This window comes from Monodelphis domestica, chromosome 6 (assembly GCF_027887165.1).
Source record: "Monodelphis domestica isolate mMonDom1 chromosome 6, mMonDom1.pri, whole genome shotgun sequence".
Classification (NCBI taxonomy): domain Eukaryota; kingdom Metazoa; phylum Chordata; class Mammalia; order Didelphimorphia; family Didelphidae; genus Monodelphis; species Monodelphis domestica.
The window spans coordinates 137,079,556-137,100,672 of NC_077232.1; the positions used below are offsets into that span (position 1 = coordinate 137,079,556).

General features: G+C 39.2%; 1 protein-coding gene across 1 annotated transcript in view; it reads right to left on the minus strand.

Annotated features, from left to right (window-relative positions):
* CORIN (corin, serine peptidase) overlaps positions 1-18,485 on the minus strand; it is a 222,714-nt gene extending 204,229 nt beyond the window's left edge. Inside the window, exon 1 of the mRNA XM_007496484.3 lies at positions 17,699-18,485. Within this exon, the coding sequence (XP_007496546.1) occupies positions 17,699-17,773 (75 nt within the window). The 5' untranslated portion in view covers positions 17,774-18,485. The remainder of the gene's footprint in view (positions 1-17,698) is intronic.
* Between the last annotated feature and the right edge of the window lie 2,632 nt (positions 18,486-21,117).

A 21,117-nucleotide genomic window follows, 5' to 3' on the forward strand; every position in this document is an offset into this window, starting at 1 on the left:
ACAAAGATGAAAACTGAATCCATGGGAACTGAAAAGATCACCAAATGAAATAGTATTAGAGGGAGAAAGGTGGATCAAAGATAGAACCTTGGGAGATATTCATGGTTAGTGGGCTCAAACTGAAAAAGAAGCAGTCATGTAGAAGGAAAATCAGAACAAGAAGTGCCAAAAAAATAACAGAGAAGTGAATGATGGTGAGATGATTGGTGTTAAACACTGCAGAGGTCAAGAAGGATTAAGACTGCAAAAAGATGGCGAGACTTGGCAATTAAAAGATTACTTATAACCTTGAAGAAAGCTGTGAATCCAGACTGAAGAAAGGGAGAGAGAATCCAGATACAAAAGAGAGAAGATATAAGAGGGATGATAGCTCTTAGGGAAGGATGTATAAAGTGAAAGTTTTTTGAGGATAGGCAAAATATTGGTACATTTGTAGTCTACAAGAAAGCAGAAGGGAAAGACACCACCAAAATTACCATGTGTGATGCAAAGAACTGGACTCCTTGCATTAGGGATGTCAGATGAAGATGAATTTAAAATATTCTCAAGCATAAGAACACATTTCTTATTCAAAAGAAAGCATATTTACTGCCCTCTTCTTCATAGTATACAAACAAAAGGGAAAGTACACAATAATGAAATATATTCCTTAGAGTTAACAAGTAGAATCTTGGGAAATATCTCATGTGTTAACATCAAAAAGGTTACTGAGTGAGAATATTATCTCCCCCTTTCCTACCAGGAGAACCCTAGGATCAAATCAAGAGAATTCATACTCAAAAAAAAAAAAGTACAGAAGTCAGAGATCCCAGTGTCTTAAGGTCTATTTAAATTTCTCAAGTAGGAGTCACTTCAGCTTTGATAAATGCCATTTTCATTTTTATGCTCAAGAGCAGATCACACTAAGGATCTAGGAATCCTCACAAGCCCTGGCTCAGGAAAGAAAGGACAACTTCCTGGCTTCACCCCCTCAATCCCACCCTCCAATAATAGAAGACCCAGTCGAATCTCAAATTAAACCTTCTGCTGAATGAAACTCAAATGAACTCAAATCCCTTCATGCCATTGAAATTTTCCTTTTCTCCATAGCAATATGCCTTTATCTGCTGGGTACACATGCCTTGCAGGGTCTCCCCAGCTATATTTTTAACAAGGAATTTTCTACATTTAGACTTTCCACTATGGTATTCCTAAATCAGGGGGGTTCATACTGGCTGAGAAATCTGAGAGCTCAGCTGAACTGTGGGCAAAAGAGGTATTTTTAGCTGAGACTAGAAGAGCTCAGGGTTCACATATCCTTTTTCTCCTTAGAACGAGAAGCACAAAAAGGTTGGCCCATGAAAATGGAATGCCTCATTACCCCACCCCACAAAAAAAGAAACCTTACACCAATTTAGAAGCAACAACTCACACATATTGGGCCATCTTTTGGGGGGGAGAACTTTTTTTTAAGGATCCCACCCCCGCAAGAGTTAAAAGGACAAAGAAGCTAGGGGACTCTGTCACCATCACTGTCTGCTCACATGAGCTAACTTCCATATGTGAAGATGGTTCACCATCACAGGATTGTAGATCTAGAATGAGAAGGAACCTTAAAAGTCACCTAGTCTAACTCCTGCCTTTTACAGAATAGGAAACTAAAGCCAGAGTAGATCAATGATTCCCAAATAATAGATGGTAGAACTGGTATTTGAACCCACATCTTCTGGCTCCAAAGACCAGTGCTCTTTCAACTCCACTCTGCTCTTTCCCATTTGAATCACTTTTCTAGTATTACTGACAGATTTTGGCTTGGGATAACTGCAATCATGCCGTTCTGTCCCCATTTTCTTGCTCGATCCTCCTTTCCCCAATTTCCTTCTTGGTCAGCCTTGTGGCATAGTTAAAAAAAATTAAAGAACCATAATCAAAATCAAGATTTATTAGGGCTAAATCTCAAACTTAATTTAAAGAAAAATATTTAAATAACCTTTAAATACATTCATTAATTTTCTCCTGCTGATCTTCAGGTATAATATTAAGGCAAAGCTGATTTTTTTTGCTATTAAATGATGCAGATGAATCAAACACAGGAATCAAAAACTATTATAATTATTATAATTCTTAAAAAAACAACTGGACTAATGGATACTTGAATTGATCAGAGGTTAATTTATGAAGTTATTGTGCTCACTGTCAGTGCTGTCCAAACTTCCTTCACTAACAAAGACAATTAAAAAAGTAACTATCCTCTCAAAAAAAAATGGAAACTATCCTTTATGTTGGATGACAGGGCCACATAGCAGAGGCAAACATGAAAAAGTAATTTTTATATTGATTTGGGGAATTTTTCTTGCTTTTTTTTGGTTTAAATCTCTTTGACTGATTTGAAATGAGGGGACAAGAAAAATATAACCGCTAAGCTACCAAATCAATAGGATTTTTAATCACTTCTCCTTAGAACAATAATTGACAAAACCTTCCAAATGTCATGCTGGTAAGAAAGAAGCTTTACCTCAAAATCCATTTAGCTCCTTCTTGATTCTATTTTTATCTTCCAGGTCTCTAGATTTGGCATCATGGGATCATAGATTAAGAAATAGAAGGGACTACCAGGGTCACCAAGTTCAGTATCTTCATTTTACAGATTCAGAAATGGTGGCCAAAGAAAAGAGAAATGACTTACTGAAGGACACATCAGTTATTTGGTTAATATCCTGCATTAAAGCTCCATCCATTTCACATTTGACCATCTCAACATTCTCCACATAAACCAGGCATATAAGGAATAGACGGAACAGGAAGACATGAACCTTTTGGATCACATAGCCCATTGTTCAGTAAAATAGATACAATTTTTACAGGAATCAAATAAAAATTTTAATTACACACTCCAATGCGTGTTTGAGGATATTCCCAAAGTCTCTATTTATTTACATACAAATTATGTGTATTACTGAGCTAATGATCATAAACACTAGAGAACTTACACCCAAAATTTCGTTTTTGTTATTCATTTGTTTCAGTTGCATCCAATTCTTCATGACCCCATTTGGGATTTTGTGGCAAGATTATAGAGTAGGTCGCCATTGCCTCCTCCCGCTCATTTTAACAAAGGAGAAAACTGAAACAGACAGGGTTAAATGGCCTGCCCCAAATCACTCTGAGGCCACATTTGAACTCAGATCTTGCTGACTCCAGACCTGGCACTCTAATCCACTGTTATCCCAAAATACCAAAATTAATATTTTAAATTTTAAAGTAGAAATAAAAATTAAGGCACATTTGATCCTAAAATCAATAACAAATCACTGGAGTTTCCTGTGTCATACTTTGACCTGAGCTCTAGAAAAATGATTTTGGCAACTGTGTGGAGATTGGACACAACTAGAGAGATGTGCAAGCTGGGAAGGCCAATTAAGAGGCGATTGCATTTTTCCAGGTGAAAAGCAAAGGGCTGAACAAGGGTGGTGACTAGTGTGTCAGTGGAAATGAAACAGATGGGAGAGATGTAGAAATAAGAAAATGTGGTAACTAATTGGATATTTGTGTGGAGGGAGAGTAAAGTCAAAGAAATACAGGAGTTGTGAACTCAGGTCCCTAGATTAATATCGGCACCCTCTACAGAAGTAGAAAAATTTGGGAGATTATAGTAATGATTGAGAGAGGAGAGAGCCAGGCCTTGAGAAGGGCAATCTTGGGTTTAAATCGGGCCTCAGATACTTCCTAGCTGTGTGACCCTGGGCAAGTCATTTAACCCCCATTGCTTAGCCCTTACTTTTCTGCCTTGGGTTTAAAAAGGTATATATTTTATATATTAAGGTAAGGGTTTAAAATATATATATTTAAAATATATATTTAAAAATATATATTTTATATATTTAAGGTAAGGGTTTAAAAAGATATATATTTAACCTTCAGAAAAAGAACTGTTGGTGTAGAAATGCAGATGAAAACAAGATGTATCACTTGTTTATTTGGCTATATGATTTAGGGTTTTGGTTTTACAAGATTATTCACTTACAAAAATGAATGTGGAAATTTGTTTTGCATGATAATGTCTGTATAATCCAGAAAAAATTAAAAATAAATAAATAAAAATAAAATTATAATATATCGCATATTGTATATATGAATTTATGGTATATTATATAACATATAAATGATATTAAAATATATATGTATGCATACATATATTTACCAGTGTTTCCCTAAAGCAGCTTCTTTTCTCCTCCACCATCCACCCGCAACACAAGAAGGTGGTGGCCACTGCTCATTCCTTCTCCTTAGGCATTAGCTTTATCTAAAGAGACAAAATTGTACCCTGGACGTAACTGGCCTCAGTTTATACAGCTTCCTGGTCACCTAAAGGCAGACAGAGTTCCAGGCATGAGCATTCAAAGTCTCTCGGACTTTGTTCATTTCTGAAAACCACGACTGTCACCCTGTCTTCCACTCTAGTCTGTCCTGGAGATTGGACTGAGGCCAAATCCAGAGACACCAAATACCACTCGGTCCTTTTGATATCCTGTCTGGGTTATGGCGAAGCAAACCTTGTTTTGTTCGTTATCTGATGATTTGCAAGGACTTCATTTCATCCCCACATCAAACCAGACCTAAGAGAAAGAGAGAGAGCTAGCTTTTATTAGAGCCACCTCTGGCAGCAATCCTCCCTGTCCATCGTGGAGGAGGTGCATGGCTGGATCTCCTAACATATATTCCTGCCTTCTTACAACATCCTGTTGGCCAACTGCCCCAGATACTCTATTTAGGACCAGAGTTTCTTGGATGTGAGACTGGAAGGAAGCTAAGAACTCATCTGATCCACAGTCTTCATTTTACAAGTCAGGAAACTGGGATATAGAGAGTTTGTGCTTTGCCCAAGATCACACAGGAAGGGGCAGTGCCATGTTTGAACCCAAGGAGCTTCACTGCAGGTCCAGCATTATTTCCACCCTTTACCTCTCAAAGAGACTGATCAATATCAGCTATGAGCTACAGCTGATATAAAAGAGCAATACAGGATGACCAGCACAGGCATCGGTTGGCACTAATGAGCCCTGATGGGATACTTGTTCCAACACCGCTCAACTGGTCTGGACATGCATAAAGCATGCATGCCAGCAGAGCATACACACAGCTGTTGTAAGGTGAGCTGACAGGGTGATTGCCAGTAGGGTGGGAAAAAGAAATGTTTTAAAGGCACAGGAAAGCCCAGCGTGAAAAACAGAGCAGGGCTGTAGGATATTGAGAAGCAGCAGTGGCTGGACAAATCCAATGAGCATGGCAAACAGAAAAGTTGACCCCTATTCTGAGAAGAAACAAGGCAGAGGTTGCAGTGATGAGGAAGAGCTACAAAGAGAAAATAGAAGCTGTGATCCCAAAACAGCCTTCCTTATACATTCATTAGAATATCAATTCTGTCCATATCAGAGCATCACTCTTGATATAACTTCTATCAAAACAAAGGTTGTCCCCAAAAGCAGATTCAGCAGAACAGAGCTCCTTCTGAGTCAACCTCCTCAGCATAAATTCATTGACAAGCATTTATTAGGCTCAAACTATGTGACATGAACTGTGCTCTTCCATTCACCACCTCCTCTGTCAAAGGCCCCACTATTCTCCAAGTCATCCAACTTTGTCACCCTGGAGGCATCCCTGAACCTCTATTTTCCCTCATTCTCCCACATCCCATCAGTTTCCAGGTTATGTACATTCCAAATCTCTCCCATCCTTTTCCTCTTTCTAATCATAATTGCCAACCTAGTCCAGATACTTAATATCTCTCACAAGGGTTGGCATAAGAGTCTCCTCTATCTACCTGATTCCTTCCTAAATTCCTTTCCTTCCAGTTTCTTCCTTTCCAATCTATTCTCCAAATAATCCCAAGACTTAACAGTGCTACTCTTCTGTCCTAATCTTCAGTGATTCTCCACAGTCTGTAGGATAAAATACAAAGTCCCTTCTCTGGCATTTCAGGTCCTACACTATCTGGATCTCCCTTACTCTTCCAGTCCAGTTTCCTACTCCTCCCTTCCCCCCAAAAAATGTTCTTGTCAAAGTGGATGACTAGCATTCCTTGAATTTGGTCTTCCATCTCTCATCTCAGTGCATTTTGCCTAAGCCTGGTATGCACTCTTTCATTTTATCTGCCTTTCATATTCCTTGTGTTCCTTCAACTTGCTATTCAAAGGCTATCTCCCCTGTAAAGTCTTCCATAATTCTCCTCCAGTTGTTCTTTCTAAATTGTATTGTATAATACTTATGTGGGTACATATTATATATCCTCTGTAGAATGTAAGCTTCTTGAAGACAGGACTGTTTCATCTTTGTCTCTGTATTCCTGGTGTGTCGCACATACAAAAGCTGAATTTTGGGGGCAGCTGGGTAGCTCAGTGGATTGAGAGTCAGAGCCTAGAGATGGGAGGTCCTAGGTTCAAATCTGGCCTCAGACACTTCCCAGCTGTGTGACCCTGGGCAAGTCACTTGACCCCCATTGCCTAGCCCTTACCACTCTTCTGCCTTGGAGCCAATACGCAGTATTGATCCCAAGACGGAAGGTAAGGGTTTAAAAAAAAAAAAAAGCTGAATCTTAAAAATGTTTCTGGAATTTCATTTTCTCCACTTATTGCTGACACTCAAATTCAAGCCCTTATCACCAATTTACATAAGCAAACATTTATTAATGTCTGAAGGCACTGTGCTAAGCTCTAGAGATACAAAGAAAGGCAAACTCAGGTGCTGCCCTCAAGAAGTTAATATTCTAATGGGGGAGACAGTAGCCAAGCAATTATGAATCTACAAGAAAGAAATAGGGGAAATTGGAAGAAATCTCAAAAATAAAGTCATTGACATTAAGGGAGGCCAGGAAATATCTCTTGAAAAATGTAGAATTTGAGTTGAGACTTGAAAGAAGTGTAGATGAGAGAGCACAATCCAGAAATGTGAAAATGAAAATGTCATCAGGTGATGGAGTGCCCTGTAGGAGGAACAGCATGGAGACCAGAAAGAAGATGGTGTAAATCTTGAAATTTCTCAGACTTGTGAATGTTAAAAATTTCCACATTGAGGAATCCTCCATTGGAACAAATTCCATACTGGAAACATTCCCCATTTTGATGTGAGAACTCGCCAGGATCAGAAATGGGAGGACTTCTACTCTACCCGTACTTAAGACTGCTTTAGGGGAGAAAACTCCTTGCTAAACAATTAAAGTACTTGGATCCATGCTTATGATGAGGCAGGGAGTTCTTTGAGCCATGCCTGTTTTTTAGAATTGATACAATGGGATGCTAGATACCTAAAAGGGTCGGGCAAGTTTTCTCTTAATGAGATTAGTCAACTCAGCTGTGTTTTCTCTGGTTCAGACTTACTGAGGGGATTAGTCGACTTAGCAGGAATTCAGATGGGCTGTCCTTTTAGAAAACATCTATGGTGATTGGTAGATGGAAGAACTTAGGGGAGGTGACATAGGAAAAAAAAACCCTATATAAGAAAAGGAATCTCTTGAGCAAGGGAGCCTTGGAGGCTTAGAGGCTTGGAGATCCTTGGAGATAGATGCTTGGAGATAGATCCTTTTGGAGGAGGCCCTTTGAAGATCTCTTGAGAAAAAGTCCCTTGGGAGGCTGACTCTGGCTAGAACTCCCTCTGGGGAGACTCTGTTCCCCAGACATACTTGCTTAAGACAAATCTTGTGGTGAGTGATAAAAGACCGACTGACTGATCTCTCTCTTAAGACTCAGGTCTAGGCCATGTTGGCTTAAGGCCCTTCATACTTATTTCCTTTTTCTCTCTTTCCTTTGATTACTCATTGTATTATTAATTAAAATTCTCAATAAAACCCAATTGACTTGGGTATATTCATAATTGGGAATATTTCCCTGGTGACCACCTTATATTTGATTTTAAACAAGACACTGTAGTGAAAACATATTTTCTGCGGTCACAATTTACTCACCCACTCTTTTATCTACAACAATCTAAGGCTACAACTATTTTAAATCTTACAATGGTCAAAGTTGGAACCCTGTAGAATAACCATTGTTAGCAGGTGAAGGAAACCAAGAATGAGTAATCAAATAGGTAGGAGGAGAACCAGGAAAAAAGTCAGTGTCATGAAAATCTAGCAAGACCAGAGAATCAAGAACAGTGTGATCAATAGTATTCTAGGCTGCCTAGAGGTCAAGAAGGAGGAGGCCTGAGAAAAGATCATTAGGTCTGGCAACTGAGAAATCACTGTTTCTTTGGGGAAAGTTATTTCAGTTGAATAATAACAGTGGAAGCCAGACTGTCGAGGAAGAACTAAAAGAGAAACAACAAAGTGGAGGTACTAATTGGGTACAGTATTCTTAAATTTAGCCACAAAAGAAAGGAGACAATAATAGATATAGATCAAATGAAGATTTTTTTTTTTGAATAGAGGAAACATGGGATATGGTTATAGGCAATTGAGAAGCAGTAAATAGAGAAAGATTGAATAGAAGTAAGAAAATGGAGCAATATGCTGGAGATGTGATGGAATTGTTTATGTCAAGGAATTGGCCTTGATAGAAAGGAACCTCTCTTTGTGTGAGATAGGGATGAAAGAGAAGTCCATGGCAGTGGGCATCCAGTCCTGTGAGATGAGGAGGAGAGGAGAGGGAGCCCTTAGTGAATGGCTGCAAGATTTTCTAAATAAAATATGAAACAATGTTTTCAACTGAGAGACTGAGGAACAGGGGAGCCATGGGAGGTTGGAAAATAAATTAAGTCTGGAAAAGCTACTCTGATGAATGGGATAGTGAATAAATTACAGACATGCAAAATGATTGCCTTATAACTAGCAGTGAGGGTCAGTGAGGTTAAATAACAAATATGAGTAGACTCAGTAAGCATGGTTTCATGATTTTCTCTGATTCTGTTCTGTAATAAAAGTAAAGGCAGGAGATGGTCTGAGTGATCCAAAGCCAAAGAAGCCACAGATGGGTAAAGATGGAACATTAGTGAGAGAATGGAGATTTTTTAAAAAGGACAACCTACTCAATAAGGTAGGATAGAATGGGATCAAGGGTGCACGGAGAGGGGCTTGACTTGACAAGGAGCATGGTCACCTCTTCATGAGGGATGGGAAAAGAGAGATAGGAGGAAATAGTAAAGGGATACACTGGACTAATATTAGCTGAATAAGAATGAAAGAGAGAGCTTTTGGAGAGTGACCTCAATTTTTTTTTCAGTGAAATATGTGGCAAGATTCTCAACTGGGTCAAGGGAAGAAAAGAATTCCTAAAGCAAAAAGTTTTAGGAGAGATGAAAAAATCTGGGAATGAGATGTGTGGATCAATTCAAGAGATGTAAAAGAACTGTCTTGCTTGCAGTCCACCACTATAATGAAATATTATAATAATTTCCCAACTGGTCTCCCATTCTCCAATCTCTATCTTCTACAATCCACCCATCATACAGTGGCCATAATCATCTTTTTAATTCTTGCCATTTTACTCCTCTGCTCAGAAACTTCTACACTGCTTCTAGGATCAACTACAAACTCCTTAGACAATGGCATTTAAGGTGTTCCACAATCCGACTCTGAACTGTCTTCTCAACCATATTCCTTGTTCCTCCAGATTGCATAAACTGCTCCCCACACCTGACATAACAATTATCCTTATATATTTGAACAAACTTTCCCCTGTGCCTGAAATGGACCCCTGCCTCACCTTCATCTTTCCTTCTCCTTATTTCATGCAAGATCAGTTAAGATGTCACCTCCTTCATGTTTGTCACAACTGTTATCACTCACCACTCCAAATCCTCCTGGAATACTTTATCTTAATTCTCTGTTACTCCCTCCTTTTTTCTACTGCACCTGGGATTTCATCAGTATGGGCAATTCTGAGTGAGTAAACTCCTCCTTCCACAGGTCAGATCAACTCCTGTTCCTCAACTTAAGAGTCTCAGAGAAAATAAATAGTATGATAGGCTAAGCTTAAAGCAGATTCAAGGTCTGAAAATCCAATAAACTCTTATGGAACATAAAAATTGGAATTAAAGAACACTCTACAAACTAAGGAATTAAATAGTCCATTAAAAAAAAATATGGTTTAAAACAACCTCATCTTCTGCCAAATTACCATTTTTAGAGGTTTTGTTTTGCTTTCTCTTTTAAGTGGGAATGAGGAGAAAGAAGAGAAAGTTAAGGGAAAGGCAGATTTTCATTGATTGGTGTGGAAAGGAAAACTGAATCAAGCTTTGGCATTTCTGCCACTGAGGTGAAGCAGAGAGCAGTTGGAATGTTAGACTGAAGATTGAGGGATAGTGATGACAGTTGGTGGGGGAAGGGGTGACTTGGAGAGTGACACAGTTGCTCTCGAGTGGGCACACTCTCTTTCCTGGTCCTCAGTCTGGAAGGAACACTCTCTCCCTGTCTCAGGATAGAAGTACCTCTATTCCAGGATTTTCCCCATCTGTGTCTCTACCTGGATTCCTGTGAATCATGTCTTTGAACAAAAGGATTTAAGGGGAGCGGTTTGAACTCTAAGGCTGGTCTTTAGGGGCATCAGCCTGAAGAGACAGGCCCAACAATCTCTGAAGGTCAGGTTCTCTTTTTCCTCTTACTCTCTACTGCTAAAGACTTTGAACTTAAGAAAGCTAGCATAGATTAGTATAGAAAGGAACAAAAGAAACCATACACAAGCCTGTGAGGCCTGGCCTTAGCTCAAAAGCTGAGGGAGTCTCAAATCCAATCTGTAGCAAAGTATAGGGCAAATCCCTATTCCCTCAACGCTGATACCTTCACAGTTTGAACTTGCTATTAAATTCATCTTTAGTAAAATAAACACAGTCAAATATCTTTATAAGGGTGAGGGGACCCTGAAAGCAGTAAGGGTTTTTAGGGGAGAAGATTCTCTGGAACCTCAAGTACCCCAAATCTTGAGGTGTCCATTCATGCCTCTCCCCCCTTTCATCCCTGGTATATTATCTGTCTTCAGAGTATTTTCTTACACTGGGAAGAATGTTAATTTAAATAAATAGCCAGGCACAATACCCATCCATTATTTCATTGTTAAGACAGAAATTCAATAGAAAAAAAATATCCACCACCCCCCATCCAACTTTATTAAGGAAATTATTTGTTTGTTTTTTTAAACAAAAGAGAAACTCTGACTTAATTGGTTCTTTTCTGAGGTTTTGAAGAAGTGAAATAAAGGGGTGAGCAAAAGAATGCATTAATATATGAAGGAAGAAGGTATAATATTTGTTATTTCTTATATTTGAGGTAAAAAAGTACACAAAAATATGAAGAAAGGAATAGAAGAGTAGGCATAAACTTGACCCTTACCTGAAATAGATCTTAAGAATTGAATATATAGACATATACAGTTTCTTGTAGAAATGCATCAAATTCAACTGGAAGCAAAAATCTGGAGAAAGGGTGATAAGAAAGAGCATAATTCTTGGAAGGATATTTTCCTAAGATCAACAACTTTTGATCCTGAAAGGAGAAAATGGAAAGGGAGGAGGAAGTAGTCCAGAATAAAGAAAATAAAGAAACTTGAGTCTAAAAGGTTGGCTTAGATCACCTTAGACAAGTGGGAATGGCTGAAAAACTGGCATATTAATACCCTGAAACATTATCTCTTCAGAAAAATGCCAAGAGACGATTTTAAAGAAATCTGGTTAATATGAACTGATAGAGAATGGGATGAGCAGAATCAAGAGAACAAATTATACAAGAGCAGAAAAACTTATAAAAACAACTTTGAAAGACTTAAGAAGGTCAGTCAATATAATGGCCAGTCAGTCATGTGTCCAGACTATATGTGGTGATTCATGACAGACCTAACAGGGCAAATGGACAGTCGGTGCAAAAAGTAACATGCTTTTTAAAATATGGCCTCTGTGGGGATTTATTTGTTTGATGAATTTTTATATAATGAATTTTTTTCTTTTTTTTTTAATTGCAGGAGCTAGCAATCCAGTCATTATGATAAAAAGATTATTAAAATAATTTCTTTTTTTAAAAAACCCTTACCTTCCATCTTAGAATAAATATCGACTATTGTATCAGCTCCAAGGCAGAAGAGTAGTAAGGACTAGGCAATTAGGATTAAGTGACTTGTCCAGGATCATATAGCTAAGAAGTGTCTGAAGTCATATTTGAACCCAGCACTTCTCATCTCCAGGCCTGGCTCTCTATCCATTAAGCCACTTACCTGCATCCATAAAAATAACATAATTTCTAATAATAATTTCTAATGCACAGAAGGATGATAAGAAGGAAGCACAAAGAGAGCTTTAAAAATAATGTGTAGAATTTATTATGTACTTTTTAAAAAAGGAAATGGAGTGAAATGAAAATTCAAAGTTTCAGGGAAAATCCTATTTTTGTTCTACATACATTGTTCTTTTCTTTGGTGTTTAAATTAAAAGTAAAAAAAAATTCTTTTGAGAGCAATACATTCCTCACCTTCACAATGAGGGGTTTGATCTAGATAGTCTATAAGATCACTTCAGCTCTAGACCTGAAGTCAAGTGATCCTCTGATGAAGAAACATGAACATGTCAGTAAATAGAAACACATAAAGGGAGCATATGTATAAAACTATAAACATGGATTACAGTTGTTTAAAATATATATTAAATTTATCATGATAGTGATGGGGAAAAAAAGAAATCCAATTCTCTTCCCGTCCACAAATTTCTGGACTTGAAATATTTAGTAAGCAATTAATGATTTAGAAAATTATCCAGGATGCTTTGCATGATCATACTTGTATAACCTAAATCAAATTGCTTACCATCTCAGAGAAGGGACAGAGGGAAGAGAGAGGGGTTTACAAAAAATAGGTATGTAAAAAATTGTTATTACATGTAATTGGGAAATTAAAAATATTAGAAAAAGAATATTATCTAGGCAGTTGCCACAAATGATTTGGTCAAATCTAATCAGATTTACCCCTCATAGAATTCAGCACAAAGGAAGCAGTAAAACTATGGAAAAGCAAGACCTTTTCCCAACAGATGAGTGAGGAAAGGATTTGAACCAACAGCTCTCCAAAAAAGAATTGCAAACTGTTAACAACCATGTAAAGTTCTAATAGAGAATTACAAATCAAAATAACCCTGAGATTTCACTTTATACTCTCCAAATTGGTAAAGATGATAAAAGATGGGAATAGCCAATGCTGTGAAATGGGGGAAGATAAGTACATTAGTGGCTTGTTGGTAGAGATTTGAATCATTACCATTTTTCCATTGCAATGGAAAGCAATATGGAATTATGCAAAGTGATTAAAATGCCCATATCTTTTGATCCAAAAATTCTACTACTAGACTCCTACCCTAAGGAAGTTATCTATAAGAATATCAGTGCATCTATAAGAATCCCACAGTGCCTAGTGCATAGTAGAAATTTAATAAATGTTAGTTGACTGACATATACAACAAAATATCTTTAACATATCCTTTTGGATTAGATACAAAAAAATGGCTATACTGATCATGACACCTGAATGTAATGGAACAACATCACTGTACATTTAGACATGATGATTATTGTGAATACAGAGAAGTACAGAAAGATCTAAATGAAGTGATACAGAGTCAACAGTCAAAAAAAAAATGTGATTACAACAATGTAAAAGACCAGAAAAAACTTAAAGTGAATGTTGCAAAAATGTCAAGAACAAGAATGACCTCATCTTGCTGTTTTTGTCTTTAAAAATAGTATGTGTGTAGAGATATAGAGATAGATGATAGAGCTAGAACTAGAGCTAGAGAGATGAGGAGAGAGGTGATACAGTGGTGATACAGTGATGATAGAGAGATAGAGAGATCTTTGCTAAGGGATAGGACAAATCCTAGGACAGTGATGGGCAACCTTTTGAGCCTGGTATGTCAAAATTCTCCAGAAAACCAACATAACTTGGGTGGTGTGTGACTTTGAAAAAAAAACCCCATAATTTCATGATATTTGTAGTTTAAACAACAAAAATATATAATTGTAATATATAAGTGTATTTAATAAACCAAAAATCAATCATTTAACTTACCTGCTTAGTGACTTCTTTATTCATCTGTCAGTCAGTTTCTTTTGTTGATCTTGATATTATTTAACTTGTGTGGGGTAAGATAAGTGAGGGGGAGAGGGAATTCTTTAACTAACCTTACTGTTAGTAACATTTTTGTTGCTGAATTCCATTGCCTAAATCTTCAATTAAAGGTTGATGTTTTGTACAATTAAAGCCCAAGCAAGCACTACTTACTTCATCTGCCAATCTGTTTCTTTTATATTATTTAACACTGAGAATAAGGTCTCACAAAAGTAGATAGAGGGAAAAATTGTGAGTAAAGCCATTGTTATATTTTTCAGGGTGCTCAAAGTGTCTGGTAATTGGTTCCAGGCACTCCTTCATTGCACATAGGCCAAAGCCCCACCCAGTCTTCCACTGGCCCAGCCCCACCGGCCCCTCCCCAACCAGCTGCTGGGGAGGGGGGGGGGGGTGCTCCAGGAACAGCTGTGGCTGCCTACCAGTCTGCACCAAACAACCAGCCACCTGGTATGACATTACCCAACACTGCCCCCTCCCCTGCCCCCATGGCCAGTTTGTGGAGCAGTCCTTCTTTCCCCCTATTCCCTCCCCCCCTATGGCCACTGCTGTGGGCGCATGACTCCCCAGGCGGCTCCCAGGGCCCTCAAGGTGCACTGAGCCCACATGTGGTCCCATGTCATCAAAAATGACTACATGTGTCAGTGCTGACATGCATGTCATAGGGTCACCATCATGGTACTAGGACATCAATAATAACTTTAATTTTTTAATAGCTTTCTCTACAAATTAGCTTTCCCCCCTTTATTTCACAAAGTAAATTAAGAAGGGAGCTTGTTCAAAAACAATGTTTACCATATTCCTGGGTCTGTATCAGACACTTAACTTGACACATAAGGAAGTACCTCCTTGAAGAAGTATCAGCTCTGGGTAGAAATTCTCAAATTCAGAATTCATCTAACAAAAAGATTTCCTAATCTGAAAGCACCAATTCTCCTTTCTACATGAGTGTTTTTGTTTTATTTTGTTTGGGGGTTTTTGTTGTTGTTTTGTGGAGAGAGAGGAAACATTGTAGAGCAAACAAAATACTAGATTTGGAGTCAGGAAGACTTGGGTTTAAATTCCACCAGAGATACTAGCTTTATTTTCTAGACTTCAGTTGCCTTGTCTGTAATATAAAGGGGCTGGGCTTAATAGTCTCCAGGATCCTTCTAGTTCTAAATCTAAGATAAAAGATTTTAAGGAGAGAAAGGGAGAACACTGAAAAGGAAAATTGTCTTGGATTCAGAAACTTGGGATTCAAACCTCAATTAAGCCTTGCCCTCAGGCAAAGTCATTAAACTCTTGTTAAAAAAAAAAGTTTAAAGTCTGTCTTAATATATTACCTGATTCAATCAACTCAAAAATGGAAACGGGGGAGGGAGGGAGAGTGAAAGAGAGATGGGGGTGGGGGTGGGTTGAGGACTAAAAAGACAGAGACAAGAGAGAACAAAAACTGGAACATTAAAGGTTACCAGCATCATCCATTCTTCCTTAATAATGGTTTTAATTTTTAAAGGAAGTGTCTCCAACAGTCTTTAACTAACAAAAAGGAAAAAAATTCACTTCTCAAAGAGTTAAAGTTCACTGATTTTCAAAATAAAAATTACCTGAGAGTTCAAGACGGTATAGAAAATGTCCTCCCAGAGTGTATTTTGGCAGAATTTTTTCAACAGCCCTATATGGTAAAGAGCTTTTTTGTTGTTTGTTTTAAGAAATTAGTAGGTTTTGGTTTGTTGGGAAATTTTTAATGCAAGATTAGCTTCTTTTCTTCTGGTAATTTGGACAAAGCAGAGATTATGGCATTTGGGAGCTCGAAATGTCCTCTGAAATCATCTAGTCCAACCTTCTCAATTTACAAATGAATAAAGAGGTAAAGGTGAACTGTCTTTAGCCTACACTAGTTGGTGATCTAGCCAAGACTGGCATTTGTTAGTGCTGACATTTGAATTGTTAACTCTCAAAGGATTAGTACTTTACCTTCTTCAAAAAATGCAAGCCATTTACACGGCTCAGAAACGAATATTTAAGAAACAGAAAGGCAATCTATTTCGCTTGGAGAAACCTGTACTACTTCTCCATTTAAAAAAAAAAAAAGGATCTTGACACGATGAGGACAATGCACAGGACCCTCTAGATTAAATATTAAAATCCAAGGACCTCAGCTAAGATTTGGGCTCTTCAGAAATATGCTCGCTTAAAACTGAGTTAGAATCTTTTTGGCTCACTTTTTCAAGCCCTGCTCCCTGGTGCTCTGGATGGCACATTATTGTGGAAGAGCTACCTAAGAGCCAAGGGAGGGAACCCAGATGCCTCCATCTGCCATCCTCACACACAGCGACACCCCCTGCCCAGCCCATACACACACATACACATTCGCACTCGTCTCTTAAGCCACTTGAGCTTTGCACTGTTTTCTCCCCCCCACCCCCGCAAAGTTGTTTTCCTTGTAAGGAGAGCACTCCCCAAATGGCTGCTACCCCAGCATTCTCGGAAGATTGCAATCTGCCGGCAGGAGAATGCCAAAGATGACACTCCAAAAGCTGCTCCTTCCCTGGACAAAAAGTGCAAATATAGCCTTTTGCTGATATGAGCCAAAGGGCCCCAGAGCAGAGCTTTGCCCGCAGCTAGGGCAACAGATGGGGCAGAGGGAAAGAGAAAAAGAGGCAGTAATAACGGAGAATCAAGGAACCGAGCGGTCGACAGCGCAGAATTTAAAGTGTTCGCTTTGGTTTGACCCGGTCCACTTGCCCACAGCTGCTCTCCCTTCCATCCCTGGCTCTCCTCTTTACCGCTAATCGCAACCACACCTCTGGGAGCTGGGGTGCCTGACCTGCACAAATTCTCAGGGCCTGAGGGTGGCTCTGTCCTGCGTGGCAGCGCAGGACGTTCGGTAAAGAACCCTGCCCTCTAGCAAAAGTGGTGAGGCTGCGCTCCCAAGAGTCTTGGAGATGCTGGTCGGTGGAGACCCTTCTAACCTGCGTCCCTGGCAGTGGCTGGTCACGCAAGCCAGCTCAGAAAGGTCAGCGCGGACCTGGGGAGGAGACTGGCTAAGTTTTGCCCATCTTGGAAGAGGGGCAGAAGAGCCGGTGAAATCTGGGCCGGTGAAATCTTCTCGAAAGGTAAGCTAAGTCGGGAGACAGCCCATTTCCAGACGCGTTCTCCTGACGGTCCATAAGTAGGAGTGCAGCCTTAGGGAAATAACTTTCCCACCCAACACATGAGGACAAGGAGGTGAAAGCCGGAAAGCCGGTTACTGGTCCCAGGTAGGCAAAAAACACGGGTGAGCTGGGAATATTGGCGACCGCCCCCACACTCAGCTCGCTGGGACCCGGATTGGCAGGTGAAGCCGTCGAGCTGAGCCAGAGCACCCGAAAAGAGCAGGCAAACACCCTAAATTGAGGGGAAAGATAAGAACTTAAGTATCCTGAATGCATCCTTTCCCAAGGACCTCATCCCCGTCCCCAAGTTCCCTGGAGGCTCCCAGGACAATGGGGAGAAACCAGTTGGGAAGTGCACTGTTTCCACTCCCTAAGGAGAGAAAGATGCCGAAGACCTTGGGGAGATTCTGAACCAGCTCTGCGGGTTCCCTGGAGGGTATTTGACTTGGGCGTTGCTGAAGGCACTTAGGAATTAGGGGTAGCTGGCCTTACCCTCTCAGGCTGGGCCAGGACTTGACGGTAGCGCTCTTCTGGAGGCAGGGCAGAGAACTGTTTCATGGAGAACATGCTCCTCCGTGCGCGCCTGCTGCGCCCCTTCTCAACTTTTTCTTCAGGCTGTCTTCCACCGTGTCTAAACCACTGGAAGACGCAGACCAACCACTACCGCCTTATCCGTCTCCTTCAAAAAGGCACGTGCAGAGCAGCCGGGGAGAGGAGGCTGCTCATTTTGTCTGATCCCCCCCCCCCACCCCCCTTTCTCCTCCCACTTTGAGCTCCACCCGTAATGACTCTTAAAGAACAATTCTCCAACTCTCCACCTCTTCTACTTCTTTATAAAGATGGCACTCTCTCCTAGGGCAGAAAGAAGTCTAAGCACTTCTTCCCAAACTCACAGGACCTCCGCCAACACAGGGACAGCATCACGGTGCTGAAGGGGTGGAGTGGAGGTTGAGAAGAGCTGGACTATGTTGCGCGTGGGTGGAGGGAAGGATTACTTTCTGCTCCATAAACTGTCCCTATCTACCCTTTTCCGCAATAACCAGCTCCCCGGCGCTGCCCATTCCCACTCTGAGCCCGAACTTCTTGATTTAGTCGGAGCTTATTAGCTTACGCAAATCAGCCAAGTAACGGCAGGCACCAGCAGTAACAGGGGCAATTAGAAGAAGCAAAGCATTTTCAATCCAGAGAGGGATTAATACGATGCTGTGCTTCAGGGCATAATTTGCATAAGGGGTAAGCAGCTTCAGCTGTATAAAATAACTGCTATATACGGAGCCTGGATCCTGGTTACTACTGTAAAAATCCCAGGTGAGTTGCTCTCAATTTGCAAAAAGGTTTTGCGGCCGGAAAATGAACTTCTCCGAGAAGAATCTATTTCCCAATTCCTCCTAATTCCCCAAACTCAAACTCTTCATAATGAAAGGGCTTTGGAGTTCAGCTTCTCAACACTGACTGGTCAGGTAGCGACTTGTGTGTGTAATCATTTCAGTCACATTAAATCATTGTTTTTCTGGACATTCAGATACTATTCAAGGATTCAAAATGTGCTTATTAATCTGGCTTTAGAAATCATAGATTCAGAGTAATGAGAAAGGGACTAGAGGTAAGTTTTCCACCAAACCAATGGCATTTTTAAAAGATGCTAATAATTAAAAATAAAACAATATGCATTTATTCAATTTGCCTATTTACCAGTCAGACACTGTGCTAGGCTGGTGAAGTGGAAAAACAATAGGTGTTTAAATGGTTTAGGGCTGAGACATATTGTTCATCGTAGAGATGGCAAAGTGGATAGAGTGCTAGACTTGGAGTCAGGAAGCCCTGAGTTCAAATTTTGCCTCAGACATATAAACTCGTTGTGCAGACTCTGGGCCAATAGCTTAACTGCTGTAGCACCCACTTCCCAGGGTAGTTGTGAAGATAAAATGATATGCCTTGCAAACCCAAAGTACTATATAAAGGCTAACTATTCTTGTCATAAGAGTCATAAGATAATGGGGAAGGGGGGCGGGGAAGGGAATAGCTGGAAAGCTCAAGAAAGGCTTCCCAAAGTAAGGTAAAGCATAAGCAGAATCTGGGGTGCTAGAACTTCTGGGAGGCTCAAGGAGGGCATTCCAGGCTTAGAAGACAGGCAAGGCAGAAGCACAGACTGGAGAGAGGCAACAACTCACTGGCATTCCAGTTTAGTTGTTTGTGTAGCTTTGGGCAAGTTAGTTTACCTTACTGTGCTAATCTGTTAAGTATCCAGGTGCCAGATGATTTCTAAGATCCCTTACAGTCTTCCATATATGATCCTAGGAACTCAAGGAATTTACCATTGCTGAGAAAACGCTCTGTATAAATGGATTTTCACCTTCTATCTTCCACTTTCTGCCCCCTAGTGGAGGTGATTCAGAAAGCCCTCAAATGATCCTTAAAGTAAACTGAGGTCAGAATTTTTGAAGGCTTTGGAGGAGGAGGTATAAAATAGATCATCTATCTTCTGAATAATTAAGGAAGGAAGAGTCATGCTAAAGTAAACTTTCATCTCTCTTTAAAATAACAGATATGAAAAACAGTACAACTTTCCTCCAAACATTAGTCTCCTATTAGTATCAAAAACTGTTAAAAAAAAAAAAAAACCTTGCCTTTACTCAACAAACTGCATTGAAACACATGAAATTAGAGTGCTGGCAAGAACCTTAGAGAGCATCCTCTCACTTTACTCCTCTCTGATCTGGGGAAAAAAATAGCCTCATCATTACTAATGTGGTATCAGAGAACACCCCTGCAGAGTCACCAAATGTATTGGAAAGAAAACATGAAGATGAGGATGATTATGATAACTTATAAATAGCATCCTTGGATAGCCTCAGTGAATTTCTAAAATAGAAATGTTTGGAACATAAATGTAATCATGTTAAAATCAGAGAAAACAAGCAAATCAGTGGTTAAGTAAAGTAATGTAGTTGTAAAGCTTTTTTTCTGCTCGAGATTGTTGAAATTTAGTAGCAACATAAATGTTTTTCATTAGAACTTAAAGAATAAAGCTATAACTCATCAAAAAAGGGGGCTAAAACTGAGAAAGGTGAAATGACAATGGTCACATAAAAAGGGGATAAAAAACTAGTTTTCTGATTCTGAGTTTTATTAGGTCTCTCTTGGGGAAAGAAAGGGAGATACCGTAGGTGCAAACTTACCAATTGACTAAAGATATATTTTTCTTTGCATGATCTTACTGATTCAAATGTATATCAGCAGGTAGTTATGAAAAATAAGGTTAAACATTTTTACAACAAATCTTTGTAACATAGGAAATACAATCTTGAAAAACAAGACCTTATCCTATTTGCATGCCATATTTCCTTTATGATTTAAAAAACTATCTAAATTCTCTTTAAATAACTTAATTTTATTTAGGAAAAAAGAATAGTTCCCTTACTTAGCATCTATGAAGATTCTGACCAAATAGTTCTTATGGGGGGAGAATACATTTGAGTAAATTTATGGGGAAATGTGGTATTAAGTCAAAGTTCATTGATTACATGTTGTAAAGAAAAAGCAAAATAAAACAGGATAATTTCCAAAAGTTGAATTTGTTAAACTAAGTTTTATTCCGATACCTAATTCACCTTTATGCTTAAACCAACAATCTGACACAATCATAAAATTCAGGGCTATCATATATTCAGTCTAAATTTAATATAACATTATATAAGTATTATAGTATAATCCCCATTTTACAGAGGAGCAAAGTGAAATTCTGAGAGGTTAAGGGAAGGTTTCACAGAAAAGTTAGTACCCAGAATGGGAAGGGTATAAAAAGCAACAAACAAATAAGAATAATAATTTTAAAATCATTTAATATAATAATAATACATTAAATAAATAAGAGGGGAATAGGCAAGATAGGAGGAAGTAATTTTTGGGAG